Source organism: Microcebus murinus, chromosome 1, assembly GCF_040939455.1.
Source record: "Microcebus murinus isolate Inina chromosome 1, M.murinus_Inina_mat1.0, whole genome shotgun sequence".
Classification (NCBI taxonomy): Eukaryota; Metazoa; Chordata; class Mammalia; order Primates; family Cheirogaleidae; genus Microcebus; species Microcebus murinus.
Window position 1 is genome coordinate 79,739,810 of NC_134104.1, and position 19,515 is coordinate 79,759,324.

The window sequence follows — 19,515 nt, forward strand, 5'->3', positions numbered from 1 at the left end:
TGCAGTGGTTCCTGCAGTGGACAGTGCAGGTCTGGAGTCTGACACCCTCTAAAGAGTGAAACCCTCCCCAGATCTTGGTCTAGAGACCAGCCTTCATAGGCCTTCAGGCTGTAGGGGAATAGTTGTTCTACAGCTGACATTCCTGCACTATGGAAGCCAGGTTGCTCTGAGTCCTACCTCAGGGCTGACTCTTTGTTCTTTTTATCGGAAGATAGCCCAGCATAAAAAAGACAAATTTACCTTTCTGGTTGCAAAATGTGCCAACCTCCCTGGGTATATACTAGGCCTGTACTTTGGGGATTAGTCATCCTCAGATCACCCTGCATTGCTTATGGTGGTTCAGCTCTTCTGGTACTGGGTGCCTTCTTTGGTGGTTAAAATTATACAGGAGAAGGATGCCAGAGTTGATATGACAAAGCGAAGGCTGCCTGCTTCCTCATATGCACCAGAGCTGGAGGGATGTCCTGCTGGAAATGGGCTAGAAGGAACATAGCTGGAGGCAGGACTTGGTGTAACTCAGATTTCCAGCTCTTCTTGTTTTCCTGAGCCTCTGTCGTAGAACTGACAGTTAAGGAAACATCTGTGAGCTCCATCTTTTCTCTGGTATTTCTTCAGTTTATTACTTTTTTACTTAAATAGAAGGAGTCACAAAGAATAAACTTTAGTATGTGTCCTTTTTTTTTAAAAGGGTTTTCATGGTTCCCTTGATCCTGCCTCAGAATTTAGCCAATTCTTTCCCTTACAATACTTAAAACTGTTTTCTCCATCAGAGCCCTCATTCAGGGTACCTTTCTTATTAATATTTTGATCCTCCTGTTTTGTATGTTGGTCTAATGCCCTTTGTCTGTGGCCTATAGCACGGACATGGACATGGCTAGGTGGATATTTATCCACTCACCAAATATTCATTGAGCACCACCCTGTGCCAGAGAGTGTTCCAGGCACTGGAGATACTGTAGTGAAAAAGATATGGTCATTGCCCTCAAAGATCTCCAATGGGAGATGCTGACTCTTAGAAGCACAATTCTGGAGCATTGCAAGATGTGCAGTGACTTGCATGAGGATGCCCAGAGGAGGGTCACCTGAGGGAGATAGGGCTGGGTGGAGGAGGGGAAGATGGGAGAAAGGGAATGCTGCATGTCCTCAGGCTCAGTACAGGGAAACCTGTTCATCATGATTTGCTTTTGTTACTGCAGGCAAAAGCCCAGAAAGTCTTGCAGAAGATGAATGATGTGCAGGAAATATTTCACAAGAGGCAAGTGAGTCTGATGAAACTGGCAGCCAAACAGACTCGCCCAGTCCAACCTGTGGCCCCTCATCCTGAGTCATCCCCAAAATGGGTCTCATCAAAAACCAGCCAGCCTTCCACTTCAGGTAGATTATTTGGGGGAAGGAACCTTTGTGATTTTTGTGCTTCATCAGCACCCATGAGGATTGAGATCGTGGTTATCTAAGGTGGATAATGATCAGTATTTTGAAGATGTTATTTAAAACAAACTACAGATATAGCATAGTGCTGACACTGAAAACAAACACTTAGATAAATAACACTGAATGCCTGGATACAAGGAGAAGCTCATAATCTGCTAATGGAATAATATAAGTAAAGAAATAACATTAGCATAAAATAGACTGTATTAAGGACCTTAAAAGGCCAACAAGTTATTAGCAATGGAGTGGTAAAATTGGTTCTTTGAGAAGATAAAAAAATAGGTAAGTCCTTATGCCAATACCAGGTAGTTTTGATTACTATAGCTTATAAGTAAGCAGTAAGATCAGGTAATCTAAGTGTTTCAACTTTGTTCTTTTTCAAGATTTTTTGTTTCTTTTAGGTCCTCTTCATTTCCATATAAATTTTAGAATCACCTTTCAATTTCTTCTGGGATTATGACTGAATCTATGGATCAATTTGGGCAAAACTGTTACCTTACCAATATTGATTCTTCCAATTAATGAATTATAACTCTCCATTTATTTAGGGCATCTTTAATCAACAATAGTAGTTTTGAGTATAAAAGTCCTAGGCATTTTATATTTTTTAACCCTATAGTAAGTGGAATTTACCATATATAATAATAAGAGTATATTTCTAAAAATAAATATTTCTACATAGAAATATAATCATGTCAACTGTGAATAAGGATGCCTTTACTTTATCTGTTTCAATATTTATGCCTTTTTTCTTATCTTATTATAGTGGCTAGGACTTCCAGTCAAGCGGATATCCTTCCTTTCTCAATATTAGGAAAGAGGTCATGTTTAAACTTAAAGTATGATGTTAGCTATAGGTTTTTCACAATTGTCTTTTTTCAGATTGAGGAAGTTCTTCCCTTCTATTCCTATTTTTTCAGAGTTTTTATCATGAATGATAACTGAATTTTTCAGATGCTCTTTTTGGTACATATATTGAGATGATTATATGGTTTTCCTTCTTTCTTTGCTAATATGATGGATTCCAAAGATATATTTTCAGATGTTCAAACAACTGTACATTCCTGGGATAAACTGCTCTTGGACATGATGTGTATATCATTTATTGCATCATGTATTATGAAGCTCTGTTATTAAGCATATACATATTCATAATTTTTATATCTTCTAGATATATTAACACTTTTATAATTACAAAATGTCTCTCCTTTCCTCCTTATTTCTAGTAATATTCTTTAAATCTATTTTGTCTGCTATTAATGTTGCCATTCCAGGTTTCTTATGCTTAGTGCTTGCATGGTGTATTTTTGTCCATTCTTCTGTTTTTGTATTTAAAGTATACTCCTTGTAGGCAGCATATAGTTGGGTCTTATCTTTTTAATACAATCTGTTCCCCTCTGCCTTGTACTTAGAGTATTTAGTCCATTTATATACAGTGTAATTATTGATATGGTTGGATTGAGAGCTATTAATACTATTTTATTATTTGTCTCAGGTATTTTTTATTCCTCTTTTCCTTCTTTCCTGCCTTATTTTGTGTTAGTAAATATTTTTTAGTATTTTGTTTTAATTCCTCTATCAGTTTGTTAGCATACCTCTTTGCACTGTTTTTCCCCAAAATATTTCTCTAGGGATTATTATATGCATTCTTATCACAATCTATTCTGAGTTAGTATCATACCACTTTATGCAAAATATAGGAAGTTTGCAACAGTATAGTTCTATGTCCCCCATCCTCTGTGCTATTCTTATCATAAATATTACATCTACATATGTTAAAGTCCCCACTATGGTATTATAATTTTTGTTGTAAATAATCATATATCTTTTAAAGACATTAAGAAAAATAAATATATATTTATATTTACCCTCTTATTCACCATTTCTGGAGTTCTTTATTATAAATCTGAATTACCATCTTGTGTCATTTCTCTTCAGAATAAAGAACTTCTATTAGCATTTCTTGATGGGAAGTCTGTTAGCAATAAATTCTTTCAGTTTCTGTTTATCTGAAATTTATGACTTTTGCAATTCTCCATTTTGTGATTTATAGTCCCTGTCTTCGATCATATATTCCACTTTTTAGATATAAGCCTTGATAATGATTGATAACAAGTACATTTCTTTCCTAAATTTTTCTATGCAAACACACACACACACTTGATGTATACATTCATACACATGCACACTCAGACATATTTGTGCACACATACCACAGACACACACAAACACACACACACAGACATCCTTCTTGGATGGTTGGATATAGGACTTAGTTCTCTTGACCTCTCATCTTTCCTCAAACTAAACTATGTTTACTGCTATGACTTGGCCTTATTCTTTGCTTCAAGGCACATATATCCATTTCAAGTAAATAAAGCAAGAATGAGAGATTGCTTCTCATCTTTTCAAACACAAGTTTTCATGATGGATGATGCTCTTCTAGCACCTCTTGTATTATCGTGGATACAGCTGGAGCACATTCTACTAAGTGAAGTATCACAAGAATGGAAAAACAAGTACCACATGTACTCACCATCACATTGTTATGAACTGATCAACATTTAAGTGTACATATAGTAGTAACCTTCATTGGATGTCAGGCAGGTGGGAGGGGGAGGAGGGAATGGTTATATTCACCTAATGGGTGAGGTGTACACCGTCTGGGGGATGGACACACTTGAAGCTCTGCCTCAAGTGCAGCAAAGGCAATATATGTAACCTAAACATTTGTACCCCCATAATATTCTAAAATAAAAAATTAAAAAAAGATATTGCTCTTTCTTAGGGTAAACAGATCTTCATCATGTCTAAATGGGTGGTCATTGACCTAGGTCAGACAACTAACTCACTTTCAAAACAATCCTACACTTTTATTTTTGGAGAGTAACTACTAAGTGTGATTCAGATAAGTAATTGATAGAATTTTCAAACACATTTGTCTGATTTCTTGGTAACTGAGCCTGTGCCAAGATAAATGATGGTATTTCACAGTATAAGGAAGGTGAGTAGAGGAGCTTAAGAGATGAGAGCTGGAATCTCAGCTCTAACTTTTGGTGGTTGAGTTCTTTGGGTACAACATTTAATATCCCTGAAGTTCATAAGGAATGTGAAAAAACTTTTTATTGCCAAGTGGCTATAACAATAGCTAGAATGTATTGAGCACTTACCATAGTCTACGTGGTTTATGCATATTAACTCGTTAAAGCCCCATAACATCCCTTTACTGTAGGCTTTCTCACTTTGTAGAGGAAGAAGCTAAGGCACAGAGATTACACAGATCACATGTGTCTTGTGCACAGAAGAGCAAGGTTTGAACGTTGGCAATGTGGCTTCTGTGGCTTTGCCTTTAGCTGCTTCACTCTGCCTACAGCGTCAAGGGCTGGTGCTTCTCCGTCACGGTGTCACCAATCACAGAGCACACATTTCTAGCATCCAGTCATCATGCCTGGAATCACTCACCTTACAAAGATCCTATAGAGAGTGAGGAGCCCAAAGGATTGTTCATTATTATAAAGCAGCAGCATTGGTCACATAACTCAGGGCAGCAAACAGTGTACTTTTCTACAATTTTCAACATAACAGTTATGAAAAGCCCACAGAAAGCCCCAGATGCTTCCAGTTGGCTCATAGAATGTGAGGGCTGGGAGGGGCCTCTGGAGGCCGGATAGTCAACCTCCATCAAGTCTATCATAGATAAGAATCAGGGTGACATGTTGGTGGCATTAGATGATAGCATTTTGGCCATGGGACCTAGAAATGCTCAAATTCTGCTTCATGTTTGTTAGTCACACGTATCCTGTGAGTTTTCCAAAGAAACTGCATACACAAGGGTGGTGACAGCGACAAATAAGAACTCAAAGTACTGCTTACCTATTAGCCTTGTAGCCGTCACCTCCGATACTCGGTACAGTGGATTACAAAGGCTTGAGACTGAAACCAGGGCTTCTCTTTCCTAGGTCCTAATGTTACTACCAAATGGCCATGGAGCCTGGAGAAGGGATATACCCCAGGTGTCTAGGGTCCTGAGGGAAGGAGAGAAGGCAGATGGAATGACTGAGAAAAGATAGCAAAAGCAAGACAGCCCAATTCCTTCCTGCCTCAGCTAACTGATTCTACCACATAGCCCTCTGATCCACTGATGAACATGGTTCCATCAGTTCTGGAATCCAATCATTATGCCATCAGATTAGCAACAACTCCTTCTTCTGGCTAGGGCAGGCATGGGCATCCCCTCCTAATTTAATTATAGTATGATCACGTGTGTGTATGTACAAAGAGAGAGAGCATTTTATAGAAGACTATAGGAAAATATACCGAGTGATTATGCTTAAATAGTAAGATTTTGGTATTTTTCACATTTTCGGTAATAAACCCAAATTAATTACCTTTTAGTGGAAAAATATATACAATGTGTTACCTAGAATTTAGTCTTCTAATCCCAGAACAACATCAAGTGCGATAGTACGCAGTACAAACGATAGCGGCCAAAGCGGCAGTGCATAAAAGACCCATGAAGTTTGTACCAGCCAGGGAAGACTCCATGACGAAGTCTGGGCCTGAAAAATGGGACTGATGGAAGTTCTGTCGTTTTTACCACATTGTATTTACTGAGTTGTTGTGGTTTGATGTTTCAGGTAGTGCTGGGCGTGACTTTTCTCTCTTCTGCTCACGTGTCAGGCCCCTGGAGGGAAGACTTTCTTTTCTGAGTCTTTCCTTCACCCCCAATTCCATCCACCACCTAGGAAAGCACCTCAGCAGCTCAATTAAGCTTTGTTAGTCAATCATGTCAACACGGCCCACCTCTTCGTCCAAGCCAGGCAGCGTGCTCTGAGTTATAATTGATACGTTGAATGACCAAATTAATGGCACATTTTCTTGATCCCTCTAGCTCCTCCTCTGAGAACATCTGAGGAACCTCATACAGAGACAGATTTGAACTCCCTGGAAAAGGAAAATGATGAGACTAAATTTGAAGTCAAGGTAAAATCACGTTAATTTTACTGATAGACATTTCTGACATGACAGAAGATTGCTGCCATGGTTATCAATAAATCCACAAATTGCATTCCCTGTCCTGTCTTTCCCATCACTTCCAGAAGATGTGCCCACAAAAGCCCATAGCACAGACTCTTGCTTCCTAGAGCTAAGATTTGCAGGATTGTTTTCCTTTCTTTTCTTTCTTCTAATTGCAACTAGAAATGAAAACTGGACATGTATGTAATTGGTGGTAGATACTGTTTTATTGAAGGAATAGTCATTTTATTTATTTCTATAATCTGACTTCATATTTAAAATTGGTTGAACAATGTGTGGTTCATGTATAAAAAAGCATGACAGAATTGCCTAGCCACACACACACAAGTGCCTGAATAACTGGTGAACTCTGGACAAGCTCAGTGGATTGTGCCAATGTCGATTTCTTGGTTTTGATATTATTCTAGTTGTGTAAGATTGGAGAATTTGGGGGAAAGGGCACATGGGATTTCTCGTTTCTTTGCAACCTCATGTGACTGACTATATATAATTATTTCAAAATAAAAGTAAAAACCAAAGCATAAGCTTTGCAATTAGGCAAACCTGGGTTTGAGCAACATGACCTCTCTAAACCTCAGTTTCTCATCTGTAATAATGGGGATAACAACAGATACCTCCTGAAACCGTTTTTGACCATCAAATGAAAGTTTGAAAATTGCCAAGCACTATATAATATTCAAGTAACATTATATTTAGAAACCCAAGTAAAATGAATTGTGAATATATATTGCTGTACAGCAACCTCAGAAGTAGTTCCCTTTCCCCTGCCTCACTGAAAATTAAATATCCAAGTGGCTGAATGGTTCTGAAGCCCGATGCCTACTGACCATGGGCTCAAATGGACTTCAGCAACAGTTTAGATTCATCATCAATCCCTAATGTATCTGAATATAGAACCCCACAGGGACTCAACTGACGTTTACGGAGTTAGGCAGAAAGCAAATCTTAGGGTTTTCTTTCTGGAGGCAGAAACGATGTGAGAACTAGAGTTCTTAGCACACTTTTCTTAGAGAGAGAAAGCTGCATTCTTCTGCCAATTTGTTTAGTCATCCTGTGTTCTGGGCAGATTAGGATATGCCATTGCTGTTTCTGCATCCCTCATGGTTGGACAAATTGTATCACCATGTCTTCTCAAGTTAGGAAACAGTTTGCAATTTCATATTGTCTTGATCAGTCATTTTAAAAAGTAGATAGCAATTTTTTGAAATAGGTAAACATAATGAGACTTCATCTGGCTTGACACCTATGAAGTCTATAGAATCATTGAGTAATATTAACACGGTTTAAATGTGATCATCTTCAAAAGTGAACATCAGCCTAACCTTTTCTGCACCTCAGACTTCTGAGAGAATGTCACCTCTGAAGGTAAGGATGGTGTCACATGCACTGCAGCCCAGATTTGGCTGAACTAATATAATATGCTGTTGCCATTGACTTACAATGTGATTCAAACTCACTTCATATCTCTTTGACTTACTTTGCCCATCTTCAGACAACATATTTATGACCTTTACACTTTATAAAGATGCTATCAAACCAGGCATGGTGGCATTTGTACCTGTAGTCCTAGCTACTTGGAAGGCTGAGAGAAGAGGATCACTTGAGGCCAGGAGTTCCAAGTGGCAGGGAGCTATAATCATGCCAACCTGGGCAACAGAGCAAGACCCTATCCCTTAAAAAATATATATTTGTGTGTGTGTGTGTGTGTGTGTGTGTGTGTATAAAGATGCCATGGGAGTTTTAGGTACATGGAAATTCTCATATAATATAGGAAGCCAAATTACAATGATTTATTTCAGTAATTGTGAACAATAAGTACAAGTGCCATTGTTTTATTTGCGTAAAAAAAATAGACAATTCAGGAGCAGAGGTGGAGACAGAATCAAAAGCCCATAGGCTTGGAAAGTGTTGAGTAGAATCCAAGAAGCTCTGATCATTGGACTTTTGGTTTCTTCCTTCTTCTGCTATGCTGTTTATTTAATTCAGACTCTAAGCCCATCCTGCTAAGATGCTATCTCCCTCAGTAGTTAGGCAGCTTACAAACAGTATGGGTACTGTTAAGCAAGCACAAGGACATAATAAGATATCCTTCTGTGCTTTAGTTGTTTTCCCCCTTACTGTTGATTCCTTTGTATGTTTAGTGAAGGGTTTTCCTCACAACAGCATGCATGTTAACAGTCACAGTGGAGGAGGAAGCAGAGTAGGAACAGAGGCTGGTCAAACTTCTGCTTAGAAAGACCAAGGCTATGAGAAACACATGTAAGCAGAATCCAAAGTCATGAACAACATGAATAGGAAGAAAGTGGATTTATGTGCAAAATCCCCAAATCCTAGACTTAGAAAAGAATTTAGGACCAATAAATGCAATTAGTGTTTCACAAGTTGGGTATTATAACCAGTGAAATCGTTATTCCTAAATATATAAGAAAAGTAATAAGGAAAAGGTAGGTTAGAAAAAAGGTTTAGATTCATGTCCACCTGAACCATGGTTTTTTAAAAGGGAGATAGGATGGTAGACTAACATCAAGAGGAATTATTGCTGCTTGTGTTTTGTGGCCATTGTCCAAGGCAGATGACCAGGATGGGTAGAGCATGCGTCTAACTCTGAGTGGCAGTTCTGACATCCTTTTTGGCCTTAGGCCTAGAACTCAGAGATGAAATGAAATCACATCCAGTCTAGTAGAATGAATCATGACATTATAATAAATGCCATTCCTTGTACTCAAGATTAAATTCTCTAAGAAAAAATAGCTGTGAAGCAAAACCATCCATAATTGGCAGAGTCACTGATACTCACTACCCACAACTAAAATCATGACGTGGCTTCAGCATCGTCAGAGAAACCCTTCCCTCTCCTCTGGCAGGGTGATCCTCGCTGTGCCAGTTCTCAGGAACTTGAGGAGCTAAACTTAACAAGGTCATTCAGACTGTCCCGAGGCCATCTGGCAATGGTGTTGCCACATGCTCAGCTCACTGACATCATCTGGGAAAGCCCTGCAGTGGAAGAGATATGCTGCGGTTGCTGGCAATAGTGACATGGCTATTTCCTGTTCTTCATGACACAGACTAGAAGCTGCAAGTGTAACTCACAGAAGCCGCTTTCCCTGGGCTGCTCACATCACAGCCTCTCTGGAAGCTGGAAAGAAACCAGAGGTTGACAATTTCTTTTTCCTAAATATGGAACCACAGAATAAATGAAGAGCTAACCATGGTCCTGGGTAGCTATTAAAGTCATTTAAAGTATCAGAAGTCTTTGTAGGCTTCTGAGCTAATAGGCTCCCTAATATATATATATATATTGAAAGCAAGAATCGAAAGGGAAAGAAGAGGTGAGAGGAGGGCTACCAATACTGATTGAGGGCTAGAATTGTATTGGGGACTATATGTATCTGATTTCATTTTCAGGCCTCAATATTTTGTGAGGAATACAGTGTTCCCACTGTACAATTAATCTAAGTATGTGCCTAAACTGTTGGTGCAGTTTTGTCACCTTAACGGTAACCAGTTTATGCCAGTGGCCATGAGGCCTGGAGAGCGAGTGGCGATGAAATCGTGAAAGGCATTTTCCACAACTTGTTGAGAATTGAGTATATTTTCTTGCAAGAAGTGGTCCAAAGCCTGGAAGAAGTGGTAGGCGGTTGGTGCAAGGTCTGGGGAATACGGTGGATGACAGAGAGTTTCCAAGCCCAGCTGCTGTAGCTTGAACTGTGTTGTTTGTGTGACATGTGGCTAAGCATTGTTTTGTCTTGCAAGAGGATTGGCCTGTCTCTATGGACCATTCTTGGCTGTTGAATCACAAGCATCCTCATCATTTTATCTAGTTGTTTGCAGTAGACATCTGCTGTAATTTATTGACCAGGTTTCATGAAACTGTAGTGGACAATACCAGTGCTGGGTCACCAGACACCACTAACTTTTTTGGTGAATATTTGGTTTTGGACTATGTTTTGGCACTTCATCTTTATCCAACCATTGGACTGAATGCTTGCAATTTCCAAAAATAATCTATTTTCATCACATGTAATAATATGGTATAGAAATGGTTCACCTTTATGTCATGACAACAAAGAAAGGCAACCTTCAAGACAATTTCTCCTCTGGTGCTCATTTAATTCATGCAGAACCCATCTATCCAGCTTCTTTACCTTGCTGATTTGTTTCAAATGGTCCAATATTATTGGAATAGTAAAGTCAAATCTTGCTGCTAATTCATGTGTAGGTTGTGATGGCTCCGCTTCTACTACAGCTTTTGGCTCATCATTACTCACCTTGGTCTCAGGTCGCCCAGATGGCTCATTTTTAAGATTCAAATCACCAGCATGGAACTTCTCAAACCATTGCTATACTGTGGGTTCATCAGCCACATCCTTCCCAAACACTTGGTTGACAGTTTGAGCTGTCTGTGCCACATCGGTTCCAAGATGGAAGTCATGTTTGAAAATAACGTGAATTTTTACTTATCCATGGTTTCACAAAAATTGCTCTAAAAATTTTTTGAAAGATAATCACAAGTCAAAATGTGAATTTGAAAGAATAAAATAAAATAACACAATAAAAATAGAACAAGAAATGTCAACGTGAAATGTCAGAGATATCAACTGTCAAACTTAGTACTTAAGGAAATTGAACATTTCATACTTAATAACCTAATATTTCCAATCATTTATAATATAAAGCAGAATGATGTATCTACAGTAAATGGAAGGTAATATGTTAGAGGGCAGAAGAGAGATCAAGAATGTTGGGGGTGGCTCTCAAAGGAGATGACATTTGAATTCAACTTTAAAGAATAAATACGACTTTGAAAGGTAGACAAGACAGAGGAAGGGCATTCTAGAATAGAAAAGGGTCTAAAGTCTCAAAAGTCTGAAGGGGCATAGGCTATTCTGGGAATAGTTCAAAAACAATGGGAAAGTAGACCACAACAGGTTCCTGAGGGCTTTGATTGAAAATTGTTGACAGGTAGAGGAGGGCATCTGTGTATTAGAAAGCTAACTCTGGTAGACAATGAAAAGTAGGTTAGATGAAGCAAGGCAGGCTGACAAGTTGGTGGCAGTTGTCACAGTCAGATGAGACTTCGGTGGTGATGGCTTCCTAGTGGCAGTGGCAAAAAGGGAGATGGGTAGAAGCCATACCCATTGACCCAAATATTCACCGTAGTTCCTACAACATGCTAGACTCAGAGAAAGTTTGATGAATGAAGGAGTGAATCAAGGCAGAGAAGATAGGGGAGAGATTTAAGAAGAAGGGAAAGGAAAATATTGAAAATAAACTTTTGAGGTTTCCATCTTAGATTCCTCATGGAATAAATTTGTCAGTCCAGATAAAGTACTCAGAAGAAACAGTCAGAAGTAAGGGCTGAGTCCAGCTTTGAGGAATCCCATAGGTCTGTAACAGCAGCCTACACCCTATCTTTCCGCCAGTGGGGCTAATGCTGCCCCAGAGACTGCAGCCCTCCCCATACCAATGATGCTAGACAAGTCAACCCACTGGCCTTGTAGCTGTGAGGAAATTGTGAACTAGTTTAATAAATGAGGGACCAAATTTGCTGAGCCAAAGATTGTCCTCATAAAATACTTTTCTGGTTTGTGATTTTATTTATAGTTAAGATCTACCAACATGAAAATTGTTACAATGAAATTTATCCATTGAGTTTAAAATTAGATGAAATCAAACAACATGAGAAGATTCAGGATGTATGGACAACTTCTTTTCAATGCCCTTGGCACACTTACTTCCTTTACATTATCTTGGTTTGGGAATGGGATAAAGGTGCCAAGTGACCTGTTCCTCGCTTTCCGGTGTTTTAAACAGAATTACGGACTTGAAAATCATTGTTACCAATGCTTGCAGACAGTTTTATAAGACATTTTCCCCATAAACAAAATATTCCAAACAGTGTTTAGAGTATTAATCTGGCCTGTAAAAGCCAATTTAGCCAGTAAGAAAGTTGAACTATTTCTAACAACACTAGCTGGGAAATTTAAGATCTTAGATTTTTAAAAAAAAGACCATGGGAAGATTTTGCAGTAGGCAAAGTTTGCATCTGAGATTCATTCTCTTATCTTTCTCTAATCATTCCCTTTTCCATAAAGCCTCAGGAACACTTACGTCCTTTCCTCAAGCCTGCCTTTTCCCTCCAAAGGGCTTCAGTCTATGAAATGGACTAAAACCTCTTCTCCCCTCCCTTTCCTCCTGGAAACCCCCTCCCAATGCAGCTGATCAAGGTAAGGGACAACCTGAACAAGCTCGTTCCCAGAAATGCTTGAATGACAGGCACTGACAGCCCCTTAACTCTCCTGGAAATACTTGCCATCTTAAAACTGTCTAATTATACAAACGAATCTTTAAGTAGCTTTTGCAAGCAATAGAAATGAAAAGTAGGGAAAGACATGCTAGAATGGGGTAGTGAGATGGAGCAAATATAGCAGGCCAGCCAGCTAGCAATGCTCTCCCAGGATAGATTCTCTACATGGTCTCGACTTTTAAAAAGTTCTTCCTATTCTCCATGTCAAAGTCCAGTGAGTCTCAAAAAAAAGGGGGGTTTCCCCTTACCCCCAGCAGTTCCAACAATGGAGAGCAGAAGACAAAGCCACCCATTCCTGAGGCTGCTGTTCTGCTCTCTGAAACTGTGTCTCATAGACCACCCTGGACCAAAGCTGCAGGTAAATGTCCTTTTCTTTCTTCCCACTATCTTCCCCTATCCTCATTTGATAGAGAAAATTCTGATAATTATCCAGTGATTCTTACTTGACTTACCTCTTCATTTTATTTCTCATTTTCATAATTAATTGACATGATCAATTTACAATGCTAGAAAATGTATAACCTTAAACACTTCTTGATCACTCTTTATATATTAAATGAAGAGTATGGTACAGGCCCTTAATATCTATCTGCCTTACCTTTTCTCTTTCAGAATTAGGTCTTATCTTTGTAAGAAATGTGATAATATAGTAAATAACACTTTCACCTTAAATTACCAGATACCATGGCTTTAAAAGTGTTGGAACTGAAATTGCTTTCTATACATTCCTAAAATCATAAAACAAAATCATTCAACTTTAGGGAAAAACTAATTTGATTTCATTCAAAGGTTGTCATTTGCCCTCTAGGGGATAAAAAATAATTTTAGTAATTGATTGAAAATTAGCTATTGGTACTTTTCAAAATATAAGTTTTAAAAAGATTTATATATTCAGAGAAATGAAAATAATTTTTTTTTACAAAATTCCTCAGGCTAAGAAGTTAGCCTGTTAAATTTTTTTTTTTAATTTTTTATTTCAGCATATTATGGGGGTAGAGATTTTAAGGTTTCAATAAATGCCCTTTCTCCCCCTCCCTCCATGTTAGTTAAATTTTGAAAACACATATTTTTTTTAAAATACAGGGGAAATAGAACAATTATATAAGTTTGTTGTGAAGACATAAGAAGTCAACATTCAAGATGCTATTGGAGAAGCTGTCTGTCAGTTGATGTCTCTTTGAAACTGGAGAGAGGATGGGGTGGAGATGGGGGGGTGAAAGGGGAGTGAGGTTGGGCCTAGAGCAGTTCCCTGACTTCAATGACACCCTTTTGCTTTAAGATAAAATGACCATAAAGGGAGAGGGGCTGCCCTAGGAGGCATAGTTTATGAGTTGCTTCCCTTTCACAGGACCTGTTAGCTGAGAAACCTCCTCCTCCTTAGATATAGCCTAGGGGCAACTGTAAGTCAGGGTGACTTATAGGAAACAGGATATGATTTCACATGAAACTATTGTTGCCCTGCTTTTTAAAAGCATCGTTTTATAATTCAGTGGAGTTTATAAGGAATCCCTAACCAAGAAATTGGGCAGCAATTGCTAGTTGGTCTGTGGTCAACTTTTTTGCTCTACTATTTGAATAAAAGACCAGATAAGCAAGCTTTTGCTTGAATATGGCCTCTTTCTCCTAGGCTGTTCAGGAAGTGTAATTTAAATTTTTCCCAAAAGTACTTTAGCTACAGATCGACTTTCATCTCAAAATTGGAAACAAAAGCATCTATCTTGGTATTATATATTATAAGCAAAGGGACATTTCATAGCCAAATTATACATCTCCATCATTTTAGACAGAAGAAAATGTATGCACAGGGATATTGAGTGACTTGCTAACATCTCACAGCTAGTGGAAAATATGGGTCCAGATTATACATGAGTAGGTACCTATCGCCCAGTACTTACTGACGGTCAGGCAGTATACTTTATGGATCTTAAAGAGCCAACCATAAGAGCCATTTATTGAGCCTTTCTTTGTGCTATGCATTTTAATACATTATCTCATCACCACATTAATCCTATGATGGAGAAATAATTCTGTGTTATAGATGAGAGAACTAAGGTGCAGAAATCTTGCCCAAAACTACTTTTAAATAAAAAGCAAGCTAGGAACTCCCACTGAGGGCTACCTCTCATACTCAAGTTTGTGTTCTTTTTTACTCTATAAGAGGTTTTGAAATTACAGGTCATAATGGTGATATTAAACTCAGTTTGGTGAATTCACTAGCACTTTAAAATAAATAAAAAGAATAGAATGAAAAGAGTATATCATGTCAGTTACAATATAAATTTTTAAAAGTTATTTGTGAGAGAGAGTGTGTGTGTATTATGATGTAGTTCTTATGGATTATGGTCAGACTTTGAAAACCACTACACTAGAGCAACTAATCTGTGAAAACCTTAATAAAGCATTGGTATACAGTGTTAACTACCTTGCTGCAGGCTCTTATTAAAGCAGTCCCCAGATCTGCTGTGGATGCTTCCCATCACGTCCTCAGTGGCACCGGTGTTGTATTTCATCAGACATGATTGGCAGACGAGTCTCCCTCTACCCCCACACAAGCTGTCTGACATGTGGCCACAGGAACATGGATTGACACAACCCAGTCCGTGCCAAGGCTTTCTACAGGCCCATGAGGGCGTCTCATGCCTGACAATGTCTATAAATTAGAAAGACATCATTATTCAGTGTAAAAGATGACAAAGTCCATACCTACACCTTGAGTCATTGTTATTTTTCCATCACTTGGTTATTATGAAATAACAGACTCTATAATCTACTCCACAAACAACGGATCAGTAGAGTTGGAAAAAGCACAATTCATTTTGCAATCAGAAGTAAGTTTTACAGTAAGAGGAGGTTTTGTTATAATAGTGGTTACTCTTATTTATTTATTTAGAAAGAGACAGGGTCTTGCTCTGTTGCCTGGGCTAGAGTAACAGGAATGCTCAGTGTAACCTGGAACTCCTGGGCTCAAGTGATTCTCCAGCCTTGCCTTCCAATTAGCTAGGCCTCCAGGTGTATGCTACCATCCTGGCTAATTTTTTAAAAAATTTTTTTGTAGAGATGAGGTCTCACTATGTTGCCAAGGTTGGTCTTTGACTCCTGGCCTTAAAGCGATCCTCCCCCTACCTTTTTCTCCCAAAGTGCTGGGATTGCAGGCATGAGCCACCTCACCCAGCCAATAGTAGTTACTCTTTGTGAAGGCACTGTATTACATACATGATAGGGATCCAAAGATGAACACGAATGGAGTTCAAAGTCTAGTAGGTAAATCAGGCCTAGTAATGTCACAGAAGAGAAACTAGAAAAGGATACAGTGTAACATTAACTGCTATATTAATTAGTTCAACTTGATATAGAAAATGTGAAGAAAGCACTTTGGCACTGTGGTAAAAATAACTAGATTGGTTTGAATTTGAATCCTGGGACTGGTATTTACTTCTGTATATTGGTTCATGAAAAATATTTTCTAGTCTTTGGTCAGATATATATAATAGGGGGAACTAAAGTTTAGATTCTTATTGGAATGACATCCTGTGTAAAAAGAAAAGAATATATTATATATGAACTTGGAATATAAGATTGCTGTTTTATTTTAGAGCCGAATTGGCAAAACTAATATCTCAGATACTTTTTTGTTAGCTTGCTTTCTGGATATGATACCAAATTTGGGAAGATAGGTACAAAAAAGATTAAAGATCCACAGTTTTCTTTAGTCCACTGAAAGTTTTTAAATTGCTGTCTCTGTGATCAGCATTGTGGGTAATAAAAACACCTTACCTTGACTACTTTCTGTTGACACAGGGAGAGAACTCTAGTTGCATTGTCAACAACTAGCTGAGCAGGCTGTCCTCACCTGTTTGCAAGGAGACTTCCCATCTATCCCTCAGTGTGGGGAAAGCTCATCCTTCAACTTCCAGTTCTGATTTACAAGAGATTTTTATGTTTACTCATTAAATTGCCCTTAACAATACTTTTTCAAGAGGGCCTTTTCCAAATCTATATTCCCTTTTCTGAGAATGTAAAATAACTCATTTAAAGAGAACCATAACCTGATTTATAAAGCTTAGATGATGTTTCCATAGTATATGATTAAAAAATATTAATTGAAAAGCATAAACAAATTGTGGTACATCTGTATGATATAAAATAGTCAATAAAAAGTAATTGACTATGGATAGAGGCAACACCCAGGATGGAGATGTAGGACAAAAGCATTTTGCTAAGTGAAAGGAGCTGGATTCAGAAGGCTACACACTCTGCTCCATCATCCATTTATATGACATTCTGGAAAAGGCAAACAAAAGTACATGGACAGAAATTAGAGCTGTGGTTTCCAGTAGCTGGAGGTGGAGGGAGGGAGTGACTGCAAAGGGACAGGGAATTTGGGGCTGCTAAAAATGTTCTGTATCTTGCTTGATTGTAGTAGTTTCAAAGCTGTATGAATTTATCAAAGTGCAATGAACTGTACACATAAAAAGGTTAATTTTTTGGTATGTAACTTATACTTTAATAAAACTGACTAAAAATCAAATATTTTTTTAAAAATTGAAATGGAAGTGCTTTTTCAGAACTGACATTATTTACCATCTAATCTTCACTCACTAATTTGTATTTTGATCCCAGGTAAATTATTTACTCTGACCCTCAGGGATTAAAGTTTGCCATAAATAAACTGGAAAATAAAGAATTACTCCAAAGAAATTGAGCTTCTGAGTCTAAAATGTCTCAATCTTAGATTTTTTATTATACAATAAAAACATTATGAAAATAAAAAGTCTTACCTTAAAAGATTAGCTCCATAGAGATTGTTATTTGGCTTTTTAATTTTAGAGGTAGGTCTTGTACCACAACACACACACACACACACAAAATGTTGACAAGTTTGCATCAATATTCACTTCCATTAGGTTTTTTTTTTTTTTTTTTTTTGAGACAGTCTCGCTTTGTTGCCTAGGCTAGAGTGAGTGCCATGGCATCAGCCTAGCTCACAGCAACCTCAAACTCCTGGGCTCAAGCAATCCTGCTGCCTCAGCCTCCCGAGTAGCTGGGACTACAGGCATGTGCCACCATGCCCGGCTAATTTTTTCTATATATATTAGTTGGCCGATTAATTTCTATTTATAGTAGAAACGGGGTCTCGCTCTTGCTCAGGCTGGTTTCGAACTCCTGACCTCGAGCAATCTGCCTGCCTCGACCTCCCAGAGTGCTAGGATTACAGGCGTGATCCACCGCGCCCGGCCTCCATTAGGTTTTTATAATATCTATAGTCTATTACACTGTTTGAATGGTCCATTGACAAGTGGAGGGAAAAATTTGAAATTAAAAAAAAAAGGTAATTCAATGAGAAACCTAAATATGGCAAATACAACTACAAAGACTTAGATCTTTGAAAATGATCTTATGAAGAATGAAAATGTCTTATGAAGATGCACTTTAAAAATTCACCCGTTTATTAATTTTATTAATAAAACACCTAGCACATTGCCACATTCTAGGCATTCACTGTATGTCAAGTGAATATGAATCTATACTAATAGTGTCTTCTCAGAAATTAAATAGGCATGGCTCTTTCTTAGAATAACATTCGACATTTAATTCTCAAAAAAAGGTAAGACTCCTATTCAGCTTACTGTCAAGAAAATATAGTTTTAATAATGAAGTGAATTTGTATAACATATTGATAGCAACGAGTGTCACAAAATTAACTAATAAGGAAGAAGTAGGCAATTAGCCAGCATTTGAGTGCTTCCTGCGTGCCAGGCACTACATGAAACATTTACACACACTCTCATTGAATCCTTAACACAGCCCTGTAGGGTAGATGGTGCCATGGTGTCCATATTCTAGGTGAGGAAATCAAGGCACAGAGAGGTTAACTGAGCTTGCCCACGATCTCACAGCTGTAAGTGGTGGAGAGCGGCTTCCTATCTTCGGAGCCTGCGCTGGTGGCCAGTCCTCTATCCTGCCTAGTGGACCCAATGTTGTGGAGGCAGCAGGGTAGACAGGACTTGCTATCGCCAGTCTGTGAGAACCCACACCGGACCCACCTCATCTCTGCCTCCAGCTCTTGCTGGTATTGGGCAAGCCACAACTTCTCTAGACCTTGCTTTCTCACCAAAAAAAGAAAAAAAAAATGGAAATGGTGAATCCAAGGATCTCTTTCTTGTCCCTCCTGGCTCAAACTCCAAATCTTTTTTATGACTCCGTGGGGGAAAGAGGAGTTACAATGTGAATAGCCATTGGTAATTAAGGAAAAAGATGCCTACATTTGGGAATGAGTTTTTGACATGCCTAAAGGAAACCTAAAGGGTTTGTATAACGGATTTAACAACCCTGTTGTTATAAAACTGGTTTTTTTTAACAGATCCAGAGTGGCTGGGGAAAACCCAAGAAGAGCAGGATGATGAACTTGATATGTTGGTCATCTAGAAAATCAAAACGAAAATCAAACGCAGAAACTGGGGGAAAGAAAAATATAGCTAAGGAGGCCCCCAAAACATCAAATCTTACCCAAATTTCTTTTACTTCAGAATGAAGAAATCCTTGAGAGCAGTCAGAATGGGGAGAACTCTGGCCTAGAGCAGCTGGCCAGCCGTGGACACCTTTCCCCCCGCAGGTAAGACTGCAGGTCCACGGGGGCAGGGAGAGGTATCCTCTGTTTTAAGCCTCAGCACTTACTTATCTTTCCCAGACAAAAATCACAATATTTATTCTATATACTTCATTTATTTACCTGAGAACAA

At 38.4% G+C, this 19,515-nt stretch overlaps 1 protein-coding gene across 3 annotated transcripts in view; it reads left to right on the forward strand.

The window, feature by feature from the left end:
- The window catches only part of MCF2L2 (MCF.2 cell line derived transforming sequence-like 2), a 209,069-nt gene that overhangs the window by 108,184 nt on the left and 81,370 nt on the right, over window positions 1-19,515 (forward strand). For all 3 annotated transcript variants that reach the window (XR_012919427.1, XM_076003609.1, XM_076003608.1), the window contains exons 13-15: window positions 1,197-1,374; window positions 6,323-6,414; window positions 19,303-19,388. Coding sequence is in view for 2 of the 3 variants with exons in the window: in XM_076003609.1 (XP_075859724.1) it covers window positions 1,197-1,374; window positions 6,323-6,414; window positions 19,303-19,388 (356 nt within the window). In the remaining variant the exon portion in view is untranslated. The remainder of the gene's footprint in view (window positions 1-1,196; window positions 1,375-6,322; window positions 6,415-19,302; window positions 19,389-19,515) is intronic.